At 38.3% G+C, this 25,582-nt stretch overlaps 1 protein-coding gene across 2 annotated transcripts in view; it reads right to left on the bottom strand.

Annotated features, from left to right (window-relative positions):
• The window catches only part of STXBP4 (syntaxin binding protein 4), a 190,298-nt gene that overhangs the window by 1,722 nt on the left and 162,994 nt on the right, over window positions 1-25,582 (bottom strand). For both annotated transcript variants that reach the window (XM_036835713.1, XM_036835714.1), the window contains one exon: window positions 22,363-22,420. In XM_036835713.1, coding sequence (XP_036691608.1) covers window positions 22,363-22,420 — 58 coding nt within the window. The remainder of the gene's footprint in view (window positions 1-22,362; window positions 22,421-25,582) is intronic.

Genomic DNA, 25,582 nt, shown 5'->3' with positions numbered 1-25,582 from the left:
AATAACTTTGAGACAAACTAGTTTAAACATAGTTAAGTAGGTTTTTTTACTGTAGGATTTCCCAGAGCCCTAAATATACTAATGTGTTTTACGACTCTCCAAGAGTTTATAATATTACTCAAACTAACATGCCCTATCAGCACACATGGGACGAGTGTGCCTTTGAGCACAATTTGGGATCTATCACAAAGAGGCACTTACTTTAGTGCCTGTTGATGACAATAACTGAAATGTTGGACTTAGTACCAATGGTCAGTTTCACTGTTATTACTGGATTTGGTTTGTTTTCAGTCCTATATTCTAAATTCTATCCATATCCCCCAAAACAAATTGCTCAACTCCTCTGTTTAAATATTGAAAATGCAGCTTTCCATGGAAGAAGATCACTTATAGTTTCACGGTAGGGTAAATGCACTTAAGTTGTTTAAGAGTCGAGGTGGAGGTGGCAAGGCCCAGATATCTTCATAGTTTCAAAACCTCAGAGTGTGGTTAAGTGATACAAAGAATCGTTATTCTCTTGACAGTAATCCATATTACTATTACCTCTTTAAAATGGTTTAGTGCGATTTCTTATTATGGAGGCTAAACTTACAAAGCATTTGATTCTGCACAGGTTAACTTCATTTCAAGGATTTTGTAAAGCTGGAAAGCTGCCTAAATTGAAAGAGGTTTTAAAGAATTACCAGTGAGTGTAACACAGAGGGCTAGAATACCACTGCAAGGGGAAATGAGGACACATTGTCCCGTACAACGTACCTGTTTAAAACTGAAAGGAAAAAGCTGGATGGGATATCTTAGTATATTTACTTTACTGTTTATCAGCACATTTATAATATGTTAGTCCAAAGAAGAGACTTTAATTTAAATTATTATAAATCCTTCCTCCCCTACAATGCTCCTTAACTGGGGAAGCTGGAAAGGAAGAAAAACAGGCACAATTAATTACCTGAGGGGTAAGGTCGGGTATATGCTTTCTTATGTGACTTAAAAAAAAATTCTCATGTTTGAAATATTATAACTGCCCATATATGGACATTCCACTGAATGATAATATAAAATAAGCAAAAGTAAAATGTTTCAGAAGAAAATGTAGTTATAGACTCTGAACAATGAATATTAGAAAGTTCTGCCAGAAAGTCATCCTTGACAGTAACCTTCATTAGGCACTTTTTAATCAACAAATCAACATCTGATCTTTCTCCAAATACAAAATAATACCATAAAATATTAATTGATTAATCTTATGTTCATAATACACTTCTCTGTACACAACTGAAAAACACACACCTTAGCGCCAAACATGCAAATACAATAGCCAATCACTAGAAAAAATAAAACTGAAGCAACAGAGGGTTAGTTTCTATGCTTCAAGTACACATTTCACACCTGGCTCTTTTGTAAAAACATCCAGAATCAATGCTTCTAAAACACAGGTAATGCATGTAAAGTGCCTGGTGAAGAGTATTCAATAATGATCATGGCTGTTTTTTTTGTTTTTTGTTAACAATTAGGGCTTTCTGAATATTGTAAGAAAAACTTGGAATTCTTCCTGTGATGCTGGAACTGGGCCATTTGTGTGTATACCATTCAGTTTTATGTCCTGGTGAGCATGGTGACTAGAGAGCTTTGATATAATCGGTATGATGAGATAATCCCAGATTTACTGGCTTGGAGAACATTCTACTATTAGAAATATTTCCTCTCTGATTTGTGTGCTTGGTAATTCAACTGAGAAGAGAGAGAATAAATCAACCCTGTTGACTCTGTTTAATTAATAAAGACCCCATGGTTCACAAAGTGAGATGCTGCTACTTAGTGTGAAAAATTTAGAGGTCTGGAAAATAAATGAGGCTGACTGTGAAACATGAAAATCTTCCATTTGAACATACAGTCTCTCTGGGAAATGTTCCTGCAGAGAGTGTATCTGACCTGATTTGGGGAGCAATCAACAGCAGTTCAGATATATTTGAAAATCTAAAAAGCCTAATACTACTTGCCTCTGAATGACTGCCAAATCTGTTGTTGGAAAACAGTAATATTTGAGCTGGGAAGATGACAGTGTTATGTGGTTTCTTTTATAATATTAGTAATTTGAAAGACATATTTTAGAGCTTATAAAAAAAGAAAAACCCTAAGAGAACATGCTTTATTTTATTGCCAAAGAAATGTAAGTGAATTATTTAAATTCCATTATAATTACCTTCCTTATGTTTCTTACCTCCTAGCATGCAAAATGCTTTCTTTCTAAATAAAAATTTAGGACAGCCAGTTAAGAGAAAAGTGGTTTAAAGACAAAAAGAACACTAGTTTTGTAGAAATTCATTCTTATAATAGTCTGTGATGAAGAAAGAGGTTCTTTTGTTAACCTTCCATTGTAAATGATACTATTTATATGTTATTGTGAATTTGGCAAGATTGCATGTATTATCTATTTAAGATAAAGCTGCAGAATAATAAGCCAAAGTAATTAACTTACAATGTCCTTTTTTTACAGAGAGGGGGGGGGGGGGCGGTAATCTTATGTATATAATATTCGTATGAACCAGAAAATAAAGACAAATAAATATGTTAATCCAAAATGTTTCTGGCATCAGTACTTGGAATCACTGAAAAATTTTACAACTGGCCATAAACTTCAAGTAGTAATGAAAATAAAAGATTTAATAAAAAATATTCCCAATTGGAAACAAATCAGAAGGCAAGAACAGAAAGTGAACCATGTCAATAAAATTATAAAAAAGTCACCAAACCTTGGTGAGGCAGCATGTAATCTTGTCAGACACTGGTTATGAGAATGATTACAGATTAGTAATAGAAAGTATCCATTCCAAAACATGTTTAAGAGAAAATTGCAAGCAGTTTATTTCCACTGATATATAAAGAGTTCCCTCTTACATAACTTCGGAAATATACTCCTAAAATCAAAATGAGTATTTCTCATTAATGAACTCTGTAAATATCACAGAATACTTTGAGAATTTTGTAATTAGGCATTTGGAAATCCAGTGAGGCTCTGATCAAACATTAGCAGGATCCCATTCAAATCTTTACAGTCTTGAAGACAAATTTTATTTCTATTCTATATTTATGGCATTCTCTATAAAAAATATATCAGACATATTTTGCAATTAAATAATCCAATTAATTAAAAAATCTTTAGGCCTAGATATTACATTATGTTACAAGAATCTAAAGCTACAGTAATATATTACTTATGCATAATATTGGAAAAAAATTACGTCACTAGACTTGTAAAAAATGAACACTGAAAAGTCCTGAAAAAATATGAATTATATTTTTTGAAGTAATGTACACAGGCTTAGATTGCTGTCAATTATTGTGCAGAGGCAAAAACGTACCAAGTCCAAAGGTGATACATTTTTCAAAAAAAGAAAATGTTTCTATGGTCTCAGACTATAGCTTTGGGTAACTTTTAAAAATTGATGCTATTTTGGATTGTGATAGAATAAAAAATTTCAGAAGACCTCTAAGAACATGACCTACTGACACTGGTACCTAGACACTGGACTATTAGATACTAATAAACAATTTTATAAAATTCTGTAGTTGGTGTATTTGTACATTCTCATATACCCCCTTTGGCAGTGTCCACCAACATTTATGTTCTCCATTCCACACTGTAGAGTTGTTACCAGGAGGCCGCTCCCAGGCAGAGACTACATTTCTCAGCTCCCCCTACATCCTTATGTGAGCATGTAACTAATTCCCACCAGTGGAAGGGGAGAGAGTTTATGTTTATGTCTTGTGGACCAGGGGTTTTCAAGAACAGTGCTGGAATGCCTTCTCTGTTCTCACTCCTCATCCATAACTGAAAGCAGAGAACTCAGAGGCCCTAGGGGATGGCAGAGCCATGAACTGGAAGGAGTTGGGGTCTCAAAATCACTACCCAAAGAAAAGAAAAGCCACCCACTGACCAGGGATTCCCACACTGACTGGTGTGTGAGTGCTAAGCCACTGAAAAGCAGGGTTGGTAACAGCAGCTAGTGTTACTCTAAATGACTTCAAGAGAGTATTTCAAGATGAAGTCATGACTATTACTTTCTCATTAAATGTATGTACGACTTCTTACAAACTAAAGAGTTTGTCTTTCTAAAATACAAAAAGCAGGCAATAAATACATATTTTCAGGCTACTTGAAATATGTTAGTTATCAAAAGACTCTGTCAGAATATAGATTAATGGAAACTAAATTTAATTAGAAGCAAGTTTGCAAGACCATTGCCAAAGTTTCCATATTAAATTCCCACTTATGAGTAGAAGTGCATGAAATATAGAAGATATTTTAAATTTTAATGTTCTTATTAAAATGGTAAGAATTGTAATACAAGTTATAAGGCTTTCATTCAATTTATCCAATAAAATATGTTTAACAAACATCTAACTAAATGTATTTTTTTAATTGCCAAATTTGAAATCTTAAAAAAAACCTAGAATTATTTGAAACATACAACTTCAACTTATTTTATACTTATCCTAATATTATTTTTCTATCAAAGTTAAGCTGATTACACTAAAAATATAAAGCTATAAATATACATATGATATTAGAAAACTGAGCATCATAAAACTGGGGACTTGGAGGGGTTCCACATGAGGCCATCTTTAAACTCTTGAGGTGTTTTGTCAGTATTATTGACTCCATAATGCTAAGTGCAAAAGCCACTTGAGAGTGAGTGCTATAACACAGAAACCTTCAATTACAGTAAAAAATTATGGGATAAAAACCATATATGCCATCAACCTTTACAGTTCTCTCATGAACTTTACATACTGATTGTTTCTAATGGTGCCACCTTGGACTTGTGAATAAATGGGCTTAACTGTTTTTTAGAACCTTATTTAATACTTATATTTTGTAAATATTATATATCCTAATTTACATATTTATATTATGTTTATATTTTATGTATTTATATTATATATATTTATATTTTAAAGGAGAGACAGTTATATTTACTATCCTCATTTTATATATGAGGAAGCTAATACTGAGAGAGGTGAAATAACTTACTCCAGGTCATAAAACTAGTAAATGTTAGAGCCAGGATCTGGGTCCAAATCTGACTTCTGAGAATTTTACCATTATGTTATATTCCTCTCTGAGGCTCTATTATATGGGTTGGTTTCAACAACAATATATATGGAGGCTTTGGGATAGATTAAATGAGACCACCTGAAAAGAGGTCTTTAGCTTTACAAGATGAAATAATTAAAGATGTATTGACTGATTAATTCAATGATCATAAATTCTATCTCTAAAGCATTTTTAAATAATTTATCATAAAATTCATAAAAACTTTATTCAGTTTGAATAAAAATTATTTGTGTGACACCTGCTTCTCCAGCAGTCTTAAACTTTTCGCATCATGTGGCAATTGAAGAAATTGAGGCTAAGAGAGTCCCAGTGCCCTGTCCAAGGTCACACAATAGCAGAGCTCAGGCTTAGATGCAGACCATGGTCACTATCTTTTTGTATCAGCTTCACGGACCTGGTCTGAAATTCCGTATTGCCCAGGCACTAACTGGGTTACTTGTATGTCTCTGGGAAAGTTACTTAAACTCTGAGTCTGTTTCCCAATCTAGAAAACATGTAAGACCTTCCACGATAGTGTTAAGAGAGAAAACATATAAATCCCCTAGTTTTATGCCTGACACGTTCTAGGTCCATCATAAGCATCATCCTCTCTCCTCCACTTCTAACTTCCTGTATTAGTTTTCTCTTGGTGCAGTAACAAATGACCACGAATGTAGTGGCTTAAAACAATGCTAATTTACTGGCTAACTCTTCTGTAGCTCAGAAGTCCAAAACAGTTCTCACTGGGCTCAAATCAAGATGTTGGCAAGGCTAAATTTCGTTCTGGAGGCTCTAGGGGAGAATCCGTTTCCTTGCTTTTCCAGCTTTTAAAGGCCACCCACATTCCATGGCTTGTGGCCTCCATCTTCCAAGTCAGCAACACAACATATCTCTGACCCTGCTTCCATTGTCATATCTCTTTCTCTGACTCTCTCCTTCTGGCTCCCTCTTCTACTGCTGAGGACTCATGTGATTAGACTGGACCCACATGGATAATCTAGGATAATCTCCCTATTTTAAGGTCAGCTGATTAACAACCTTAATTCCACCTGCAACCTTAATGCCCCTTTACCATGGAACCTAACATATTCAAAGATTTTGGGGATTAGCTCATGGATATCATCAGGGAGCCATTATTCTACTTACCACACTCCCTTGCCCCTCAGCTACTTCTCGCACTGAAGCCTAGAGCTTGAGGGAAGGGGCACTGGTTTGTATTAATTCTTGCAATTTGCCTGAAACTTGGCAAATGTACAGGAAGAAAGATTATATGCTAAATACATTGTACTGGAGATAACTGACTGAAGAAAAAGGTGCTAGAGATCTATGGAAAGTAATTTAAGGAAGAAGCAACTGTTATGGAATGAATTGTGTCCCCACCCCCCAATTCTATGTTGCAGTCCTAAACCCTAATGTGGCTGTGTTTGGAGGATGGGGCCTTTGTGGAGGTAATGAGGGTTAGATGAGATCATGGGGGTGAGGACCTGGTCCAATGGGACTTGTGTCCTTGTAAGAAGAAGAAGACACATCAGACCTTTCTCTCCATGCACACAGAGAAGAGGCCATGTGAGGAGGTAGTTGTCTACATCCCAGGAAGAGGGGCCTCACAAGAAACCTATCCTGATGGCATCTTGATCTTGGCCTTCTGTCCTCCAGAATTGTGAGAAAAATAAATTTCTCACCCAGTTTAAGCCACCCAGTCTGTGGTATTTTGTTATGGAAGCCCTAGCAGACTAATACAGCAACCAAATTTGGATGGGAAAGTGAAAAAAAAGTTAGTATTTGTTGAGAAATTTAAATAAAGGGTCTTGGAGGCAGAGAAGATCCCATATCTGGCTAAATAAAAGTATAACCCTAGAAAGGTGATGAATTTCCAAAGTACTTTACACAATCCCAAAGGATTTTCTTATATTATCCAAAAAAAATGGTAAAAAAACATGCTTCCTGCCTCAGTTATACCTGTTATTGGTTAAATGGGGGAAAAAGAGTTTGATGTTGGCTGTCTAGATCTGGATATTTTATTCATTTCAGTGGGCTTTGCCATTCTGAGTAACCTTGGTCAGCTGGCTGGCCTTCTGTTTAGATGACAGTTGCTCATACAGAGTTTCATATGCCTACACCCCTTTGTAGATATTTATAGAAAATCCAGAGCAGGCTGTCTCAGGCTCCTGAGCACTGCAGCCTCTTTGCTCCTGTCACAGGACTTTTGACTGGCTGGGGAGAGGCATAAGTGTAGGTTATGGTTGCTGGTATCTATTTGCAGCTGTGCAAATGCTGTCATGTAAAGCTCCTCCACTGGCAAATAGCAGTAGAATAATATAAGGGAAGGGAAGGGGAATGAACATCTATTAGGCACTCACCTTGTGCCAGGTGAGTTATTTTATTCAGTTCTCAAAACAAGCCTGGGAGATATAAACTACTATCCTTGTTTTTCGATGAGAAAAGGGGTTACAGACGATAGAAATATTACTAATTATACCAAGGTCACACTCAAAAGTGGTGGTGTAAACAGTAGAAACCAGGTCTGTCTGATACTAAAGCCCATATTTTTTCCCTACCAACTGCTTCCTCAATGACAGTATTCACTCATTTGATAAATATTTATTCAGTCCCTACACATACCAGGCACTGTACTAGTTACTGGATATTCTAAACCAGTTATCACATAGATGGGTACATCCAAACTAGTGGTTTTAATACCTTACAATTTAATCATAGCTAGAAGTGTTTGGGAACAAAATATTTTAATAAGCTCCATACTTCTTCCTTTAAGTCCTCTGTTGGTTTCTTCATTATAGTCTCATTAAGAATGAAATGCTCAGGATTGCCATACATGCAAAGACAGTGAGGAGCTTACCCCCATTTTCCTTATCTACGCTGAAGTTAGGTACGTAGAAATTGCCCTGACATCTCATCAAGTGAGCCTTAGACTTAAGTAGTCTGTCCATGGGTATTTCTTAACTCATCCAAAATTAATCAAAGCAGCCAAATTAACGAGGTCTTAAGAGGGAGGGCTCCTGACAGTATCTACTAAAGTGGAGCTAAAATCATCTGCTAAGGATTTAGGAAAAGTTAAAAGTAGTAGCTTTTTATTTCCCATCCAGAAACCATCCCTCCCTCTCCACCCTCCCTTCCCCAGTCTCCTTAATTTCTAATCACATTAGAATTACCTAACATAGACTCTACATGCAAAATAAGGTTGGAGGTAAGAAAAACAATCTCAAATTTTTCTCTTTTGTGTTTTCCATTTTTTAATTTATTGTATAAATGAGATGATACAATGTAACTTAAGCCTTTAATTAATACAGTAGGCTGACAATGACAAATTTCATTCATATATAGGTTATGACCTACATTCTTTCCTACCTGGAAACAACCTAATAGGTTGTTCTACCCCAAGTTCAGACAATCATTTAGGGTTGTTAATGAACTCTGACTGGAAAGATATGAGAAAAAACATGCCTATTGGAAATCAGTTTTCCTTTGAAGTCATAAAGGCAAAGCTCTTAAATACTGACTATCTCGTAAGAACTATGGGGGGGGGGTGTCACTGTTTGTTTTGTCATTCCAACCTACGATTTGCATTATTACTGTTCATCCTGGCAGAGTTCCTGTGTTGGCGATATGCTCTAGAAGACCAAAGACTGAAAAGATCTGGTATGTGTCCCACACGTCTCTTCCCCCGGCGCCCACAGCAGACATCTCTGATGCATCAAGACAAATATCAGGGACTTCCCTGGTGGTGCAGTGGTTAAGAGTCTGCCTGCCAATGCAGGGGACACGGGTTTGATCCCTGGTCCGGGAAGATCCCACATGCCTCAGAGCAACTAAGCCCGTGCACCACAACTACTGGGCCCACGCGCCGCAACTACTGAAGCCTGCGAACCTAGAGCCTGTGCTCCACAACAAGAAGCCACCGCAATGAGAAGCCCACACACCACAACGAAGAATAGCCCCCGCTCACGGCAACTAGAGAAAAGCCCATACGCATCAACGAAGACCCAACGCAGCCAAAAAAAAAAAAAAAGACATATCAGTGAGGTTGAATATAGCCTCAGAATTCTTCACAAACGACACTTGAGAAAGTGAGTTGAAATCCATTTGCTCTCTCTGCTCTAGACAGAAACTTCTGTTTTATTCAGAAATCACAGGCTCCCTAGGTTTTACTGGTATGCATTTGTAATGTTGTAAGTATAATACTTCCTATGTAATGGAGAACAGGTTTTATAATACAAGGTATGCTATCTCAGATTTCAGGATGTGATATAAAGGTGTATCAACACAAAGGAATTATAAGCCAAGTGTGCGTAACTTTTAAAAACCAATGAGTAGACGGCTTCAAGATGGTGGAAGAGTAAGACGTGGAGATCACCTTCTTCCCCACAAATACATAAGAAATACATCTACATGTGGAACAACTCCTACAGAACACCTACTGAATGCTGGCAGAAGACCTCAGACTTCCAAAAAGGCAAGAAACTCCCCACGTACCTGGGTAGGGCAAAAGAAAAAAGAAAAAACAGAGACAAAAGAATAGGGACGGGACCTGCACCAGTGGGAGGGAGCTGTAAAGGAGGAAAGGTTTCCACACACTAGGAAGCCCCTTCGTGGGCAGAGACTGCGAGTGGCAGAGGGGGGAAGCTTCGGAGCAACAGAGGAGAGCTCAGCAAGAGGGGTGCACAGGGCAAAGCAGAGAGATTCCCAGAGGATCGGTGCCGACCAGCACTCACCAGCCCAAGAGGCTTGTCTGCTCACCCACTGGGGCGGGTGGGGGCTGGGAGCTGAGGCTCAGGCTTCGGAGGTCAGATCCCAGGGAGAGGACTGGGGTTGGCTGCGTGAACACAGCCTGAAGGGACTAGTGCACCACGGCTAGCTGGGAGGGAGTCCGGGAAAAAGTCTGGAGCTGCCAAAGAGGCAAGAGACTTTTTCTTGCCTCTTTGTTTCCTGGTGCTCGAGAAGAGGGGATTGAGAGCGCCGCTTAAAGGAGCTCCGAGATGGGCGCGAGCCGCGGCTATCAGCGTGGACCCCAGAGACAGGCATGAGACGCTAAGGCTGCTGCTGCCGCCACCAAGAAGCCTGTCTGCAAGCACAGGTAACTATCCACACCTCCCCTCCAAGGAGCCTGTGCAGCCCACCACTGCCAGGGTCCCGTGACCCAGAGACAACTTCCCCGGGAGAACACATGGCGTGCCTCAGGCTGGTGAAATGTGACGCCGGCCTCTGCCACCGCAGGCTTGCCTGCATCCGTACCTCTCCCTCCCCCCGGCCTGAGTGAGCCAGAGCCCCCGAATCAGCTGCTCCTTTAACCCTGTCCGGTCTGAGGGAAGAACAGACGCCCTCATGCGACCTACACGCAGAGGCGGGTCCAAATCCAAAGCTGAACCCCAGGAGCTGTGCAAACAAAGAAGAGAAAGGGACATCTCTCCCAGCAGCATCAGGAGCAGAGGATTAAATCTCAACAATCAACCTGATGTACCTGCATCTGTGGAATACCTGAATAGACAACGAATCATCCCAAATTGAGGAGGTGGACTTTGGGAGCAACGATATATATATATTTTTCCCTTTTTCTCTTTTTGTGAGTGTGTATGTGTATACTTCTGTGTGTGATTTTGTCTGTATAGCTTTGCTTTTACCATTTGTCCTAGGGTTCTGCCTGTCCATTTTTTTTGTTTGTTTCTTTTTTTTTAGTATACTTTTTAGCACTTGTTATCATTTGTGGATTTGTTTTTTGGTTTGGTTGCTCTCTTCTTTCTTTCTTTTTTTTTTATTACTTAAAAAAATTTTTTTAATATTTAATTTTAATAACTTTGTTTTATTTTATTTTACTTTATTTTATCTTCTTCTTTCTTTCTTTCTTTCTTTTCTCCCTTTTATTCTGAGCCGTGTGGATGACAGGCTCTTGCTGCTCCAGCCAGGCATCGGGGCTGTGACTCTGAGATGGGAGAGCCAAGTTCAGGACATTGGTCCACAGGAGACCTCCCAGCTCCACGTAATATCAAATGGCGAAAATCTCCCAGAGATCTCCATCTCAACGCCAAGACCCAGCTCCACTCAACGACCAGCAAGCTACAGTGCTGGACACCCTATGCCAAACAACTAGCAAGACAGGAACACAGCCCCATCCATTAGCAGAGAGGCTGCCTAAAATCATAATAAGGCCACAGACCCCCAAAAACACACCACCAGATGTGGACCTGACCACCAGAAAGACAAGATCCAGCCTCATCCACCAGAACACAGGCACTAGTCCCCTCCACCAGGAAGCCTACACAACCCACTGAACCAACCTTAGCCACTGGGGGCAGACACCAAAAACAATGGGAACTACGAACCTGCAGCCTGCGAAAAGGAGACCCCAAACACAGTAAGTTAAGCAACATGAGAAGACAGAGAAACACACAGAAGATGAAGGAGCAAGGCAAAAACCCACCAGACCTAACAAATGAAGACGAAATAGGTTGTCTACCTGAAAAAGATTTCAGAATAATGACAGTAAAGATGATCCAAAATCTTGGAAATAGAATGGAGAAAATACAAGAAACGTTTAACAAGGACCTAGAAGAACTAAAGAGCAAACAAACAGTGATGAACAACACAATAAATGAAATTAAAAATTCTCTAGAAGGGATCAATAGCAGAATAACTGAGGCAAAAGAATGGATAAGTGACCTAGAAGATAAAATAGTCGAAATAACTACTGCAGAGCAGAGTAAAGAAAAAAGAATGAAAAGAATTGAGGACAGTCTCAGAGACCTCTGGGACAACATTAAATGCACCAACATTCGAATTATAGGGGTCCCAGAAGAAGAAAAGAAAAAGAAAGGGACTGAGAAAATATTTGAAGAGATTATAATTGAAAACTTCCCTAATATGGGAAAGGAAATAGTTAATCAAGTCCAGGAAGTGCAGACAGTCCCATACAGGATAAATCCAAGGAGAAACACACCAAGACACATATTAATCAAACTATCAAAAATTAAATACAAAGAAAAAATATTAAAGGCAGCAAGGGAAAAACAACAAATAACACACAAGGGAATCCCCATAAGGTTAACAGCTGATCTTTCAGCAGAAACTCTGCAAGCCAGAAGGGAATGGCAGGACATATTTAAAGTGATGAAGGGGAAAAACCTACAACCAAGATTGCTCTACCCAGCAAGGATCTCATTCAGATTTGACAGAGAAATTAAAACCTTTACAGACAAGGAAAAGCTAAGAGAATTCAGCACCACCAAACCAGCTTTACAACAAATGCTAAAGGACCTTCTCTAGCCAGGAAACACAAGAGAAGGAAAAGACCTACAATAACAAACCCAAAACAATTAAGAAAATGGGAATAGGAACATATCGATAATTACCCTAAATGTAAATGGATTAAATGCTCCCACCAAAAGACACAGACTGGCTGAATGGATACAAAAACAAGACCTATATATATGCTGTCTACAAGAGACCCACTTCAGACCTAGGGAGACATACAGACTGAAAGTGAGGGGATGGAAAAAGATATTCCATGCAAATGGAAATCAAAAGAAAGCTGGAGTAGCAATTCTCATATCAGACAAAATAGACTTTAAAACAAAGACTATTAAAAGAGACAAAGAAGGACACTACATAATGATCAAGGGATCAATCCAAGAAGAAGATATAACAATTGTAAATATTTATGCACCCAACCTAGGAGCACCTCAATACATAAGGCAAATACTAACAGCCATAAAAGGGGAAATTGACAGTAACACAATCATAGTAGGGGACTTTAACACCCCACTTCCACCAATGGACAGATCATCCAAAATGAAAATCAATAAAGAAACAGAAGCTTTAAATGATACATTAATCAAGATGGACTTAATTGATAGTTATAGGACATTCCATCCAAAAACAACAGAATATACTTTCTTCTCAAGTCCTCATGGATCATTCTCCAGGATAGATCAAATCTTGGGTCACAAATCAAGCTTAGGTAAATTTAAGAAAATTGAAATCGTATCAAGTATCTTTTCCGACCACAACGCTATGAGACTAGATATCAATTAGAGGAAAAAATAATAACCAAGAGATAACTGAAGAAATCAAAGAGGAAATCAAAAAATACCTAGAAACAAATGACAAATGAAAACACGACAACCCAAAACCTATGGGATACAGTAAAAGCAGTTCGAAGAGGGAAGTTTATAGCAATACAATCCTACCTTAAGAAACAAGAAACACCTCAAATAAACAACCTAAACTTACACCTAAAGCAATTAGAGAAAGAAGAATAAAAAACCCCAAAGTTAGCAGAAGGAAAGAAATCATAAAGATCAGATCAGAAATAAATGAAAAAGAAATGAAGGAAACTAGAGCAAAGATTATTAAAACTTAAAGCTGGTTCTTTGAGAAGATAAACAAAATTGATAAACCATTAGCCAGAGTCATCAAGAGAAAAAGGGAGAAGACACAAATCAATAGAATTAGAAATGCAAAAGGAGAAGTAACAACTGACACTGCAGAAATACAAAGGATCATGAGAGATTACTATAAGCAACTGTATGCCAATAAAATGGACAACCTGGAAGAAAAGGACAAATTCTTAGAAATGCACAACCTTCCGAGACTAAACCAGGAAGAAATAGAAAATATGAACAGACCAATCACAAGCACTGAAATTGAAACTGTGATTAAAAATCTTCCAACAAACAAAAGCCCAGGACCAGATGGCTTCACAGGCAAATTGTATCAAACATTTAGAAAAGAGCTAACACCTATCCTTCTCAAACTCTTCCAAAATATAGCAGGGGGAGGAACACTCCCAAACTCATTCTATGAAGCCACCATCACCCTGATACCAAAACCAGACAAAGATGTCACAAAGAGAGAAAACTAGAGTCCAATATCACTGATGAACATAGAAGCAAAAATCCTCAACAAGATACTAGCAAACAGAATCCAACAGTACATTAAAAGGATCATACACCATGATCAAGTGGAGTTTATTCCAAGAATGCAAGGATTCTTCAATATACGCAAATCAATCAATGTGATACACCATATTAACAAATTGAAGGAGAAAAACCATCTGATCATCTCAATAGATGCAGAGAAAGCTTTCGACAAAATTCAACACCACATTTATGATAAAAACCCTCCAGAAAGTAGGCATAGAGGGAACTTTTCGTAACCTAACTGAATAAAGGCCATATATGACAAACCCACAGCCAACATCGTCCTCAATGGTGAAAAACTGAAACCATTTCCACTAAGATCAGGAACAAGACAAGGTTGCTCACTCTCACCACTATTATTCAACATAGTTTTGGAAGTTTTAGCCACAGCAATCAGAGAAGAAAAAGAAATAAAAGGAATCAAAACTGGAAAAGAAGTAAAGCTGTCACTGTTTGCAGATGTCATGATACTATACATAGAGAATCCTAAAGATGTTACCAGAAAACTACTAGAGCTAATCAATTAATTTGGTAAAGTAGCAGGATACAAAATTAATGCACAGAAATCTTTTGCAGTCCTATACACTAATGTTGAAAAATCTGAAAGTGAAATTAAGAAAACACTCCCGTTTACCATTGTAACAAAAAGAATAAAATATCTAGGAATAAACCTACCTAAGGAGACAGAAGACCTGTATGCAGAAAATTATAAGACATTGATGAAAGAAATTAAAGATGATACAAATCGATGGAGAGATATACCATGTTCTTGGATTGGAAGAATCAACATTGTGAAAATGACTATACTACCCAAAGCAATCTACAGATTCAATGCAATCCCTATCAAACTACCAATGGCATTTTTCACAGAACTAGAACAAAAAATTTCACAATATGTATGGAAACACAAAAGACCCTGAATAGCCAAAGCAATCTTGAGAAAGAAGAACGGAGCTGGAGGAATCAGGCTCCGGGACTTCAGACTATACTACAAAGCGACAGTAATCAAGACAGTACGCTACTGGCACAAAAACAGAAATATAGATCAATGGAACAGGATAGAAAGCCCAGAGATAAACCCATGCACCTATGGTCACCTTATCTTTGATAAAGGAGGCAAGAATATACAGTGGAGAAAAGATAGCCTCTTCAATAAGTGGTGCTGGGAAAACTGGACAGGTACATGTAAAAGTATGAAATTAGAACACTCCCTAACACCATACACAAAAATAAACTCAAAATGGATTAAAGACCTAAATGTAAGGCCAGACACTATCAAACTCTTAGAAGAAAACATAGGCAGAACACTCTATGACATAAATCACAGCAAGATCCTTTTTGACCCACCTCCTAGAGAAATGGAAATAAAAACAAAAATAAACAAATGGGACCTAATGAAACTTAAAAGCTTTTGCACAGCAAAGGAAACCATAAACAAGACCAAAAGACAACCATCAGAATGGGAGAAAATATTTGCAAATGAAGCAACTGACAAAGGATTAATCTCCAAGATTTACAAGCAGCTCATGCAGCTCAATAACAAAAAAACAAACAACCCAATCCAAAACTGGGCAGAAGACCTAAATAGACATTTCTCCAAAGAAGATATACAGATTGCCAACAAACACATGAAAGAATGCTCAACGTCTTTAATCATTAGAGAAATGCAAATCAAAACTACAATGAGATATCATCTCACACCGGTCAGAATGGCCATCATCAAAAAATCTACAAACAATAAATGCTGGAGAGGGTGTGGAGAAAAGGGAACCCTCTCGCACTGTTGGTGGGAATGTAAATTGATACAGCCACTATGGAGAACAGTATGGAGGTTCCTTTAAAAACTAAAAATAGAACTACCATACGACCCAGCAATCCCACTACTGGGCATGTACCCTGAGAAAACCATAATGCAAAAGGAGTCACGTAGCAAAATGTTCATTGCAGCTCTATTTACAATAGCCAGGACATGGAAGCAACCTAAGTGTCCATCGACAGATGAATGGATAAAGAAGATGTGGCACATATATATACAATGGAATATTACTCAGCCATAAAAAGAAATGAAATTGAGTTATTTGTAGTGAGGTGGATGGACCTAGAGTCTGTCAGACAGAGTGAAGTAAGTCAGAAAGAGAAAAACAAATACCATATGCTAACACATATATATGGAATCTAAAAAAAAAAAAAAAAGGTCATGAAGAACCTAGGGGCAAGACAGGAATAGACACAGACCTACTAGAGAATGGAGTTGAGGATACAGGGAGGGGGAAGGGTAAGCTGGGACAAAGTGAGAGAGTGGCATGGACATATATACACTACCAAATGTAAAATAGATACCTAGTGGGAAGCAACCGCATAGCATAGGGAGATCAGCTCAGTGCTTTGTGACCACCTAGAGGGGTGGGATAGGGAGGGTGGGAGGGAGGGAGACACAAGAGGGAAGAGATATGGGGACATATGTATGTATATGTATAACTGATTCACTTTTTTATAAAGCAGAAACTAACACACCATTGTAAAGCAATTATACTCCAATGAAGATGTTAAAAAAAACCAAACAAAATAAAAAACCAATGATTATTCCTACTTGAAAAATCACCAACAGTACCATATAATGTTTGAAGCAAGTATATGGTACTGAGATTTTTGTGTCGTTTATAGAGATGTATAGATTATATATATAATAATTTAATTATAGATTAATATATAAATTATATTGTGAAACAGCCTTGTAGTAGGCATCCTCTAAGATAGCTCCCAGTGGTCCTTACCTTCTGGCATGCACACTCTTGTATAGTTGACTCCTACACTGTACCAGGGTGGTCTGTGTGACCAGTAGCATATGGCAGAAGGTATGTCACTCACTTCTGAGATTGGTTATAAAAGACACTGCAGCTTTTTTTTTTTTTTTTTTTTTTAAACATCTTTAGACACTGCAGCTTTTATCTTGGTGTTTCTCTTGCTCTCACTTTTTCTCTTGTCCTTTGCTGTGGGGGAAGCCAGCTGCCATGTTTGTGCAGCCCTATGGCCCTATGGATGTAGAAAGGTCCACTTATGGTGAGGAACTGAAGCTTCACATGTAAGCCTGGAATAAATATTCCAGTCCCATTAAACTACTCTTCAATTCCCAGACCTGGCTAAGAGCTTGATTGCAACTTTATGAGAAACCCACATCGAGAGAGAGTCAGAATGATCCAGCAAAACCACATCCGGGTTCTTGACCCTCTGCAACTTGGGTAAGAAAATAAATGTTTATTGTTTAAGGCTGCAAAATTTTGGGGAAATTTATTAAGTAGCAATAGAGAATTAATACATGAAATCATGGCCACTGATCACAGTGAATCTGAAACCTTCAATAGAAGAAAAGTTCAAAGAAAGCAATGTAGCAGTTATGTCTAGTTTGTAATATTAAGTTCATTTTTACTATCAAACATAACTCATAATAATTCTGTTAAATTATATAACATACATATAAAGTATATGAACTTTTAAAGTGGAATCATATCAAAAGACTGTTATAAATCTGTAATAGTATATAACTGCAAAGGGAAGATAGGAAGTTGGGTGGTAAAATGGTCAGGTTTATCAGATAATTTCATTACAGCACTATCAAGATAACTGGCATTTTGTCATTGAATTTAAGAATGCTGCAACTCTCTCTCTAAGGAGAAAATAAGAAAGTTTTCCCTTGAATGCACTGGTATTTATATAGCAAGTGAGTAAGCCCTGCCTATTTGCATATGTGCATACACAAATTGGTGTATACATATACACATATATAGACATATACGTTTGTTAGTTCTATGAAACACTGGCTCTAGCAATGCCAATATTTTGATTATATTTGTTTACACCAGATAAACTGTTTTCTTCTCTTGTGTCAGAAGGTAAGTAGATGACTACAAAGTATTAATGGGTGTGCAATGGACATGTGGGTGGATAGGAATATTCAATGAAGACCGTCTTTGTCCAGGCATTCTTGGGACATCACTGACAGTTATTCCTTTGCCCGAGGCTTGGCTTCCATCAGATGTAACAATTCAGTTTCCGGGAAGACAGTGACAGCTGTCAATCTCAGGGCAGAGATTATATGTACACAGACCAGCATCTCCTCCAATGTTCTGGAAGGGTGATCTCAGTCACTGTTCTTTTTAAGCAAAGGTGACAGAGGCAATGAACTGAGTTCAGTACTTGTTATTTCTTGCCTCCAAAGTACCATTCACATGGCAAATGAACTACTCCTACCCAAAAGCTAACACAGGCTATCCAGGCTCAAAATTTTGGTTGTGGTAGTGAGAGGATGAAAAAACAAAAATCTAAATAGTTCCAAGAAAGACATATAGTGGATGCTTGCTTATGCACACATTAATTATTTGGCATCCTATCTGAACTCAGCTATGAGCTGAGAAGAAACTCTCATCAAAATGTTAGGAGGAAGTGAAGAGGCCTAACCTTGGCTGAAAGTGTCTACTTTGGGTCAGGTGTTATGATAGGCTCTTTACATACATAAGCTCATTCATTCTGGGCAGGAACTCTATGAAGGGCTAATATTCTTTCCATTCTATATGTAGAAATTAAAGCCCAGAGAGGTTTAGTAAACATGCCAAGTTCATTCAGCAATTCTGTGGAGACACCAGCATTGGAACCTAAGTTTCTCCAAATCCAAAGCCCATGCTCTTCTTTTCCTTATACCAGATGGCCTTCCTGGAATCAAATCCACCTGCACCAGAACTTATGCACTTGACTCACATACAAACACTTGTAGATGCACACTCCAGGACTATTTACAAGCAATTCAAATTAGTCTGATTATTTGGCATCCTGTCTTCCTCAAATAAACTCCTGGGGAAGATGGTGAAGTGTGTAGAGGATTGAAAAGGAGAATGGAGATGAGGAGATGGCCAGGCATGTTGAGAGTGGGGAGAGATGACAGCTGTGTCTCTACTCTAGCTTATACAGCTTAACATCACCCTGCAGAACTCACTGTATTATGTATAAGATTGATGTTTACAATGATTTTGTTCAGGGGCCTCAGTAGAAGAAGGCAGGGAAGCACACAATACTTGTAAAATAAGACTTCCATTAAGAATAGTTAAACTAAGATAAATGTTGGTGCTTGAATGGGGTTAATGACTAGCAAAAAAGCCAACTCATGGCAAGCAGTCCATTCCTCCATGAGACAAGATAAAGAAAACACTGGTGTATTGTTAGATTTTCTTATCTTTACTGTTTGACCTTTCTAGTCTCCAGGAGATAACTACTTATGCTTAGAACTAAGTTTCTATTCTGCTATTTAAAAATGAATAAAGCATAGAATTCTAACAAAATCAAAATCAGTTTAAAATATCTTTCTCATCATATGTAAACATGCTACGTTAAAATAAGGAGATGGAGATGGTGCAGCATGGGTGTGTGTTTTGGGGGGATGGCTTTGGACTCAGACAACCCTGGAACTGTATCTTGACTCTGAAATTTTACTACTGTGTGACCTGGACGAGTTTAGCCTCTTTTCCACAGAGTTTCTCCAACTGTAATGGTGAGACAAGGATACCCACCACTGTCCTTTAACAAATCTATCTTACCTCTTTTCTGCTTTCCTTAGGAGTCAAGATTAAGGTCAAGGAAGAGAACTCCCTAAAGAGTGTACATTATTTTCTATGACTGGAGTGGATTATACAAATGTGGTGCTGCTTTCTATTCCTTCTACAGGGACTGAGTTAGATCTCAGGGCAGTCAAAGGGCTTGCTACTGCTTCTCTTCTCTCTTCTCCTTGGATGCTGTTCTCCCTTATAGTAGGAGCCCAGCCCAAGGCTACTGTTCCAGTCAGCAAAGGACAGTGGCTTAAACCACTGGGTACCAGGCAATGGGACATGCTCACTCTCTGACTCACACTCACATCTCTTTCTCCCTCCTTTTCCTTGGTAGTTGGTGATGGTGCCCTTATCCTTTCCTTTCCTCACAGGGCACTGGTTAGGCTCTGACACAGCTTTGGGTTAGGATACTGACAGACGGCTAAGGCTAAGCCTTGGTGAAGGAGTTCCCCACAGGGTCCAGACTCATTTACTGACATTTTTCAAAGGCCTCTGACTTCAGAACCCCGGTTTACAATGAATGCTAGTTTGCCTTCCTTTGATGGGGCATTTCTTTTGGGGACGTTCTAGGAGACAGGCATGGCTGAGGGCAGGATGCAGCTCACCACCATCATAATGTCGTCCTATTAAGAGCTGAGCGATGCCCACTTTCTACAGTGTTAAGAAGATTAGACAATACAATGCATAGAAAAATACACCTAACATATGCCTGACTGTTGAGCATAACCCCCCCCCATCCCCACATCTCTCCCCTTATCCATTATAAAGTGAACATAAGAAAGAAACCCAGTGCAAATTTGGATGTGGTTTTTCATTTTCTTGCCACCCCTACAGTACAGTGATTCAAATCTCTCAGGAACTAAACATAGTTAATACAGCATATTGAAGTGAAACTTTCCTTCCAGAAGAGTTATGATTTGGGAAGTGAATAGTATGGCGCTAAATGTAATCTGTTTATGGAATTCCTGGGTCCTTTGCTCCAAAAGTCCCTTTCTCCTTCATGTATTATAAACTACACCTTTGCTTTATTAATTACTTTTTGCTAGAGACCACAAGAAAAAAAAAATCAAGAAAATACTTTGCCAGGTTTACCCCTAGCTTCTCCTTAAATCTTTTCAAAACATGAAGCTTCTGAATTTTCAATGTCTTTAATGGTCATACGATTTTTCTTGTTCTTTTTTCCACCATGATGTTTTCTCCATGTTGTAAATTAATGATGACTATTTTATTAGGTATCTACTGTGTTCAAAATTTTATGCTAGGTGCTTAACATTTAACAACTCTATAAAGTAGGTACAATTCCCCTTATTTTTTGATGAGAAAACTGAGATGAAGAGAGATGTAGGAACCTGTGTAAAGTCACAGGGCTTGAGAATCCAAAATGTGGATATTGCTTTGAAAAATACTTGCACATTTGAAAGAACAGCAAGGACACATCTCTCTTTTCCTCCCCAAATGCATACCAAGTATCATTTGCTTAAAAAGGGTCATATAAGGAAGTCTCCTGGGATTTTAAGAGGGTGTTGGGAATCCCCTTTGTGTTCTCATAACTCCAACTCTGACATGAAAAGAGCTACCCAGAACATAGTGGAAGTATACCAGATTGCTGTGTCCAGAGTAAAATTAACCAGTCCAGCAGCTAGAAAATGTATTTCTGTTGAGGCTTTCAAAGAGAGGTCTCTATCAGTCTAGTACACTAGAGAGAATCCTGGAGTCAGAAGACTTGGATTCCCTTCTGGCTTGGTGATTTAGTTAGCTGTGGATTTTTTGGCAACTACTCTAGGCTCTTATTTTTTTCATCTATAAATGAAGGATGTTCTGAGACTCCATTGAGATCAGGTTTGTTCATATACTGTCTCATTTATCTCCTCAGTTATATATTGTATGTTTTTCCTCACTATTAAGTAAATTCCCTGATATCAGAGAATATATAGAATATATATAGTCTGTATATCTCACTACTGTATCTCCAAGGTATGGAATACTGCCTGGCACACAGCAAATGCTCAAAAAGTATCTGCAGGGCTTCCCTGGTGGCGCAGTGGTTGAGAATCTGCCTGCCAATGCAGGGGACACGGGTTCGAACCCTGGTCTGGGAAGATCCCACATGCCGCGGACCAACTAGGCCCGTGAGCCACAATTACTGAGCCTGCGTGTCTGGAGCCTGTGCTCCGCAACAAGAGAGGCCGCGATAGTGAGAGGCCTGCGCACCGCGATGAAGAGTGGCCCCCGCTTGCCGCAATTAGAGGAAGCCCTTGCACAGAAACGAAGACCCAACACAGCCTAAATAAATAAATAAACTTATAAAAAAAAAAAAAAAAGTATCTGCAGAATGAATGAACTGTGTACACTGCAAAGCATGAAAAAATGTTGATATTATTACTATTATTGTTAATAAGTTTTAAGACAATGCAGATTTTTTCATTAGATATTAACTTTGCATAAATATTAATACTTTTAGCCAGAAGAGAATTCAGGCAGCCAACATTTAGGTTCAAATGACAATCCTGTTCCAATTTTTTGATGTTTCCCTTGAAATAATTATTATGGTTTTTTTTTTTCCTAAATATATCTGATATTAGCATTTAAATCACATGAAATGAAAATGGTGAAGTTTCACTTCCTGTTACTAATTTTTGTAACCTCCAAGAGGGTTTCTTGGTATTACTGATTATTCTGCAACTTCCAGGTTCTCTCCAGATGTGAAGAAAATTGCTTACTCGGTTGAGATGCTTGTACTTACTTGATGAAGTACTTGATTCCATCTGCTGTGTAAGCTTCCTCCCACCCGTAAGGTAGACCTTGAGTGAAAGGAAACCAAAAATACATTTAATAAGATGATAAAGATAACTTTATTTCCTGGACACAAATTTCCCACAGCTTTACAATTATCTGAGTATGTTTCTTGTACAAAATAATTGTCTAGAAAGGAGGAATTAAAACAATTCAGATGAGCTTTCATACTCAGCATCTTAGAACACAATAAATAAGTCTTGAACAGTTAACAATCTGCTTTAGTTGCATTAAATGGATCATGACTTGTCATTTACATGTAGTGAGCATTTTTGTCAGCAGGATTCAAGCAAAAATTTTTGGTGCAGGGGATGGTTTTTGCCTGGAGGCAGAAGGATGGACAAGATGGCCTCTGCTTGTCTATTCGGGCTCAAAGTTTCTTTAATTGGCTCCCTTTACATTCTTTCACTCAGCTCCACAGGGAATCGAAGTATGATTACCAGATCAGCAAGCGGTTTGAAAGTAGCTCTTGGACAAGACAAAATTCCTTATGAAGTCTGAAAGTTTAGCAAAGTGATTTATAATGGATTGTAGTATTTTATTTTGTTAATTAAGAATTTTGTGCACTAAATGTTAACGGCCAAACAATTTGCTAAACTCAGCTTCCATTTCAGTAATGGGATTGAGAATAATTAGTTAGCTATAAAGAGATGCAGATTGAAGTAAGCAAGCAATCATTTGGCCATATTTCTATAAATGAGTACATTTTTGTCCTCTTCATACCAACAGAACAGGCCCAGGTTGAGGCAGCCCATTCTCTTATATTCCAATTATGGGTGGTACTCCTTTAGAACACAAGGGTTTCCATCCCTTGGCTCCACCCCTGGACTGGACATCCCTGGTGGCACAGTGGTTAAGAATCCGCCTGCCAATGCAGGGGACACGGGTTCGAGCCCTGGTCCGGGAAGATTCCACATGCCGCGGAGCAATGCCTACTGAGCCTGTGCTCTAGAGCCGGTGCTCCACAACAAAAGAAGCCACCGCAATGAGAAGCCCTCGCACCGCAACAAAGAGTAGCCCCTGCTCGCCCCAACTAGAGAAAAGCCCGCACGCAGCAACAAAAACCCAATGCAGCCAAAAATAATAAGTAAATAAATTTTTTAAAAAAAGGTTGGGGACTGCTGCTGTTAAGGATTGTAATTGACCTTTTGGATCAGTCTTTGGTATTGACTTATCAAGGCTCCTTTGACGAGTATAAGATACATTAACACATCAAAGAACAGACTCCTGGTGCAGGTAGCCTACTTCTTTAGAAAGTAACTGAGCTGTAACAACAAACCATTGACTTCGTTTCCCCAAGTCTCAGCAAGGGGCAGAGCAAAAATGCAGGAACAGCAACAATGAACAAAATAAAACCTTTCTCTATCATCATTCGCTTCATATTCTTTGAGAATAGCTCTAATGATGTTATTTTTATAAGTAAGAAAAACAAAACAAGCTTTACTTTATATTTACCTCCAGTCTTTTAACACAGTTGTATAAAATAAGAGCCTGGCCCAAAATTCTGTAACTATTTCCTTTGTAGATTAACACAGGCCACCTAGGAATTTCTTTTCTCCCTTAATGAATAAATGTTCCTATTTTAAGCACAAAATAAGCACCTCTGGGAACTCAGCATAAGCAAATGACTGGCTTCTTAAAAGCCCCTGAAGTGACACTATATATATCTCCGATAGTATCCATGGCCAGCACACGCTCAGCCAGACAGGCCATGATCAACTGCTGCTGCAGTTCACGTAGATTTATTGCCTTTACACTTTCTACACCTTTGTTACAGATCACTTCATTTTTCACTGACAAGCCCCTCACCTGAAGGGAAGAATCTGATGACTGTACACAAAACCCCTGCTTTTATGACAAAAAGGTTCAGAAATGCCAGGAATGATGATCAATAGGGCAAAGACACGCTAAAAGCAGAAAGTCATTCTCATGTGACTAAGATTTTTGTTTAAATGACTTGTCTCTCCAGTGCAATTACAGCCATATTTTTAATTTCTTAATTCACAGGTCTTTTTTTATTAATGAGGAGAAAAAAATATGTATACTTTAAAGACAGTATCTTTTAGTCTATAGGATCATTTGAGAATTGACATTGACGTTGGGATACCACATCCCCATGCCATCAAGATAGAGTTCCTTTCTCTAGGCAAGAAACACAAGAGAAGGAAAACACCTACAATAACAAACCCAAAACATTTAAGAAAATGGGAATAGGAACATACATATCGATAATTACCTTGAATGTAAATGGATTAAATGCTCCCACCAAAAGACACAGGCTGGCTGAATGGATACAAAAACAAGACCCATATATATGCTGTCTACAAGAGACCCACTTCAGACCTAGAGACACATACAGACTGAAAGTGAGGGGATGGAAAAAGATATTCCATGCAAATGGAAATCAAAAGAAAGCTGGAGTAGCAATTCTCATATCAGACAAAATAGACTTTAAAATAAAGAATATTACAAGAGACAAAGAAGGACACTATATAATGATCAAGGGATCGATCCAAGAGGAAGGTATAACAATTGTAAATATTTATGCACCCAACATAGGAGCACCTCAATACATAAGGCAAGTACTAACAGCCATAAAAGGGGAAATCGACAGCAACACAATCATAGTAGGGGACTTTAACACCCCACTTTCACCAATGGACAGATCATCCAAAATGAAAATAAGTAAGGAAACACAAGCTTTAAATGATACATTAAACAAGATGGACTTAATTGATATTTATAGGACATTCCACCCAAAAACAACAGAATACACATTTTTCTCAAGTGCTCATGGAACATTCTCCAGGATAGATCATATCTTGGGTCACAAATCAAGCCTTGGTAAATTTAAGAAAATTGAAATCGTATCAAGTATCTTTTCCGACCACAACGCTATGAGACTCGATATCAATTACAGGAAAAGATCTGTAAAAAATACAAACACATGGAGGCTACACAATACATTACTTAATAATGAAGTGATTACTGAAGAAATCAAAGGGGAAATCAAAAAATACCTAGAAATAAATGACAATGGAGATACGACGACCCAAAACCTATGGGACGCAGCAAAAGCAGTGCTAAGAGGGAAGTTTATAGCAATACAAGCCTACCTCAAGAAACAGGAAACATCTCGAATAAACAACCTAACCTTGCACCTAAAGCAA

Source organism: Balaenoptera musculus, chromosome 20, assembly GCF_009873245.2.
Source record: "Balaenoptera musculus isolate JJ_BM4_2016_0621 chromosome 20, mBalMus1.pri.v3, whole genome shotgun sequence".
Lineage (NCBI taxonomy): Eukaryota > Metazoa > Chordata > Mammalia > Artiodactyla > Balaenopteridae > Balaenoptera > Balaenoptera musculus.
Note: the sequence above shows the minus strand (reverse complement) of the source record. Positions and strands in the feature narration are given on the sequence as shown.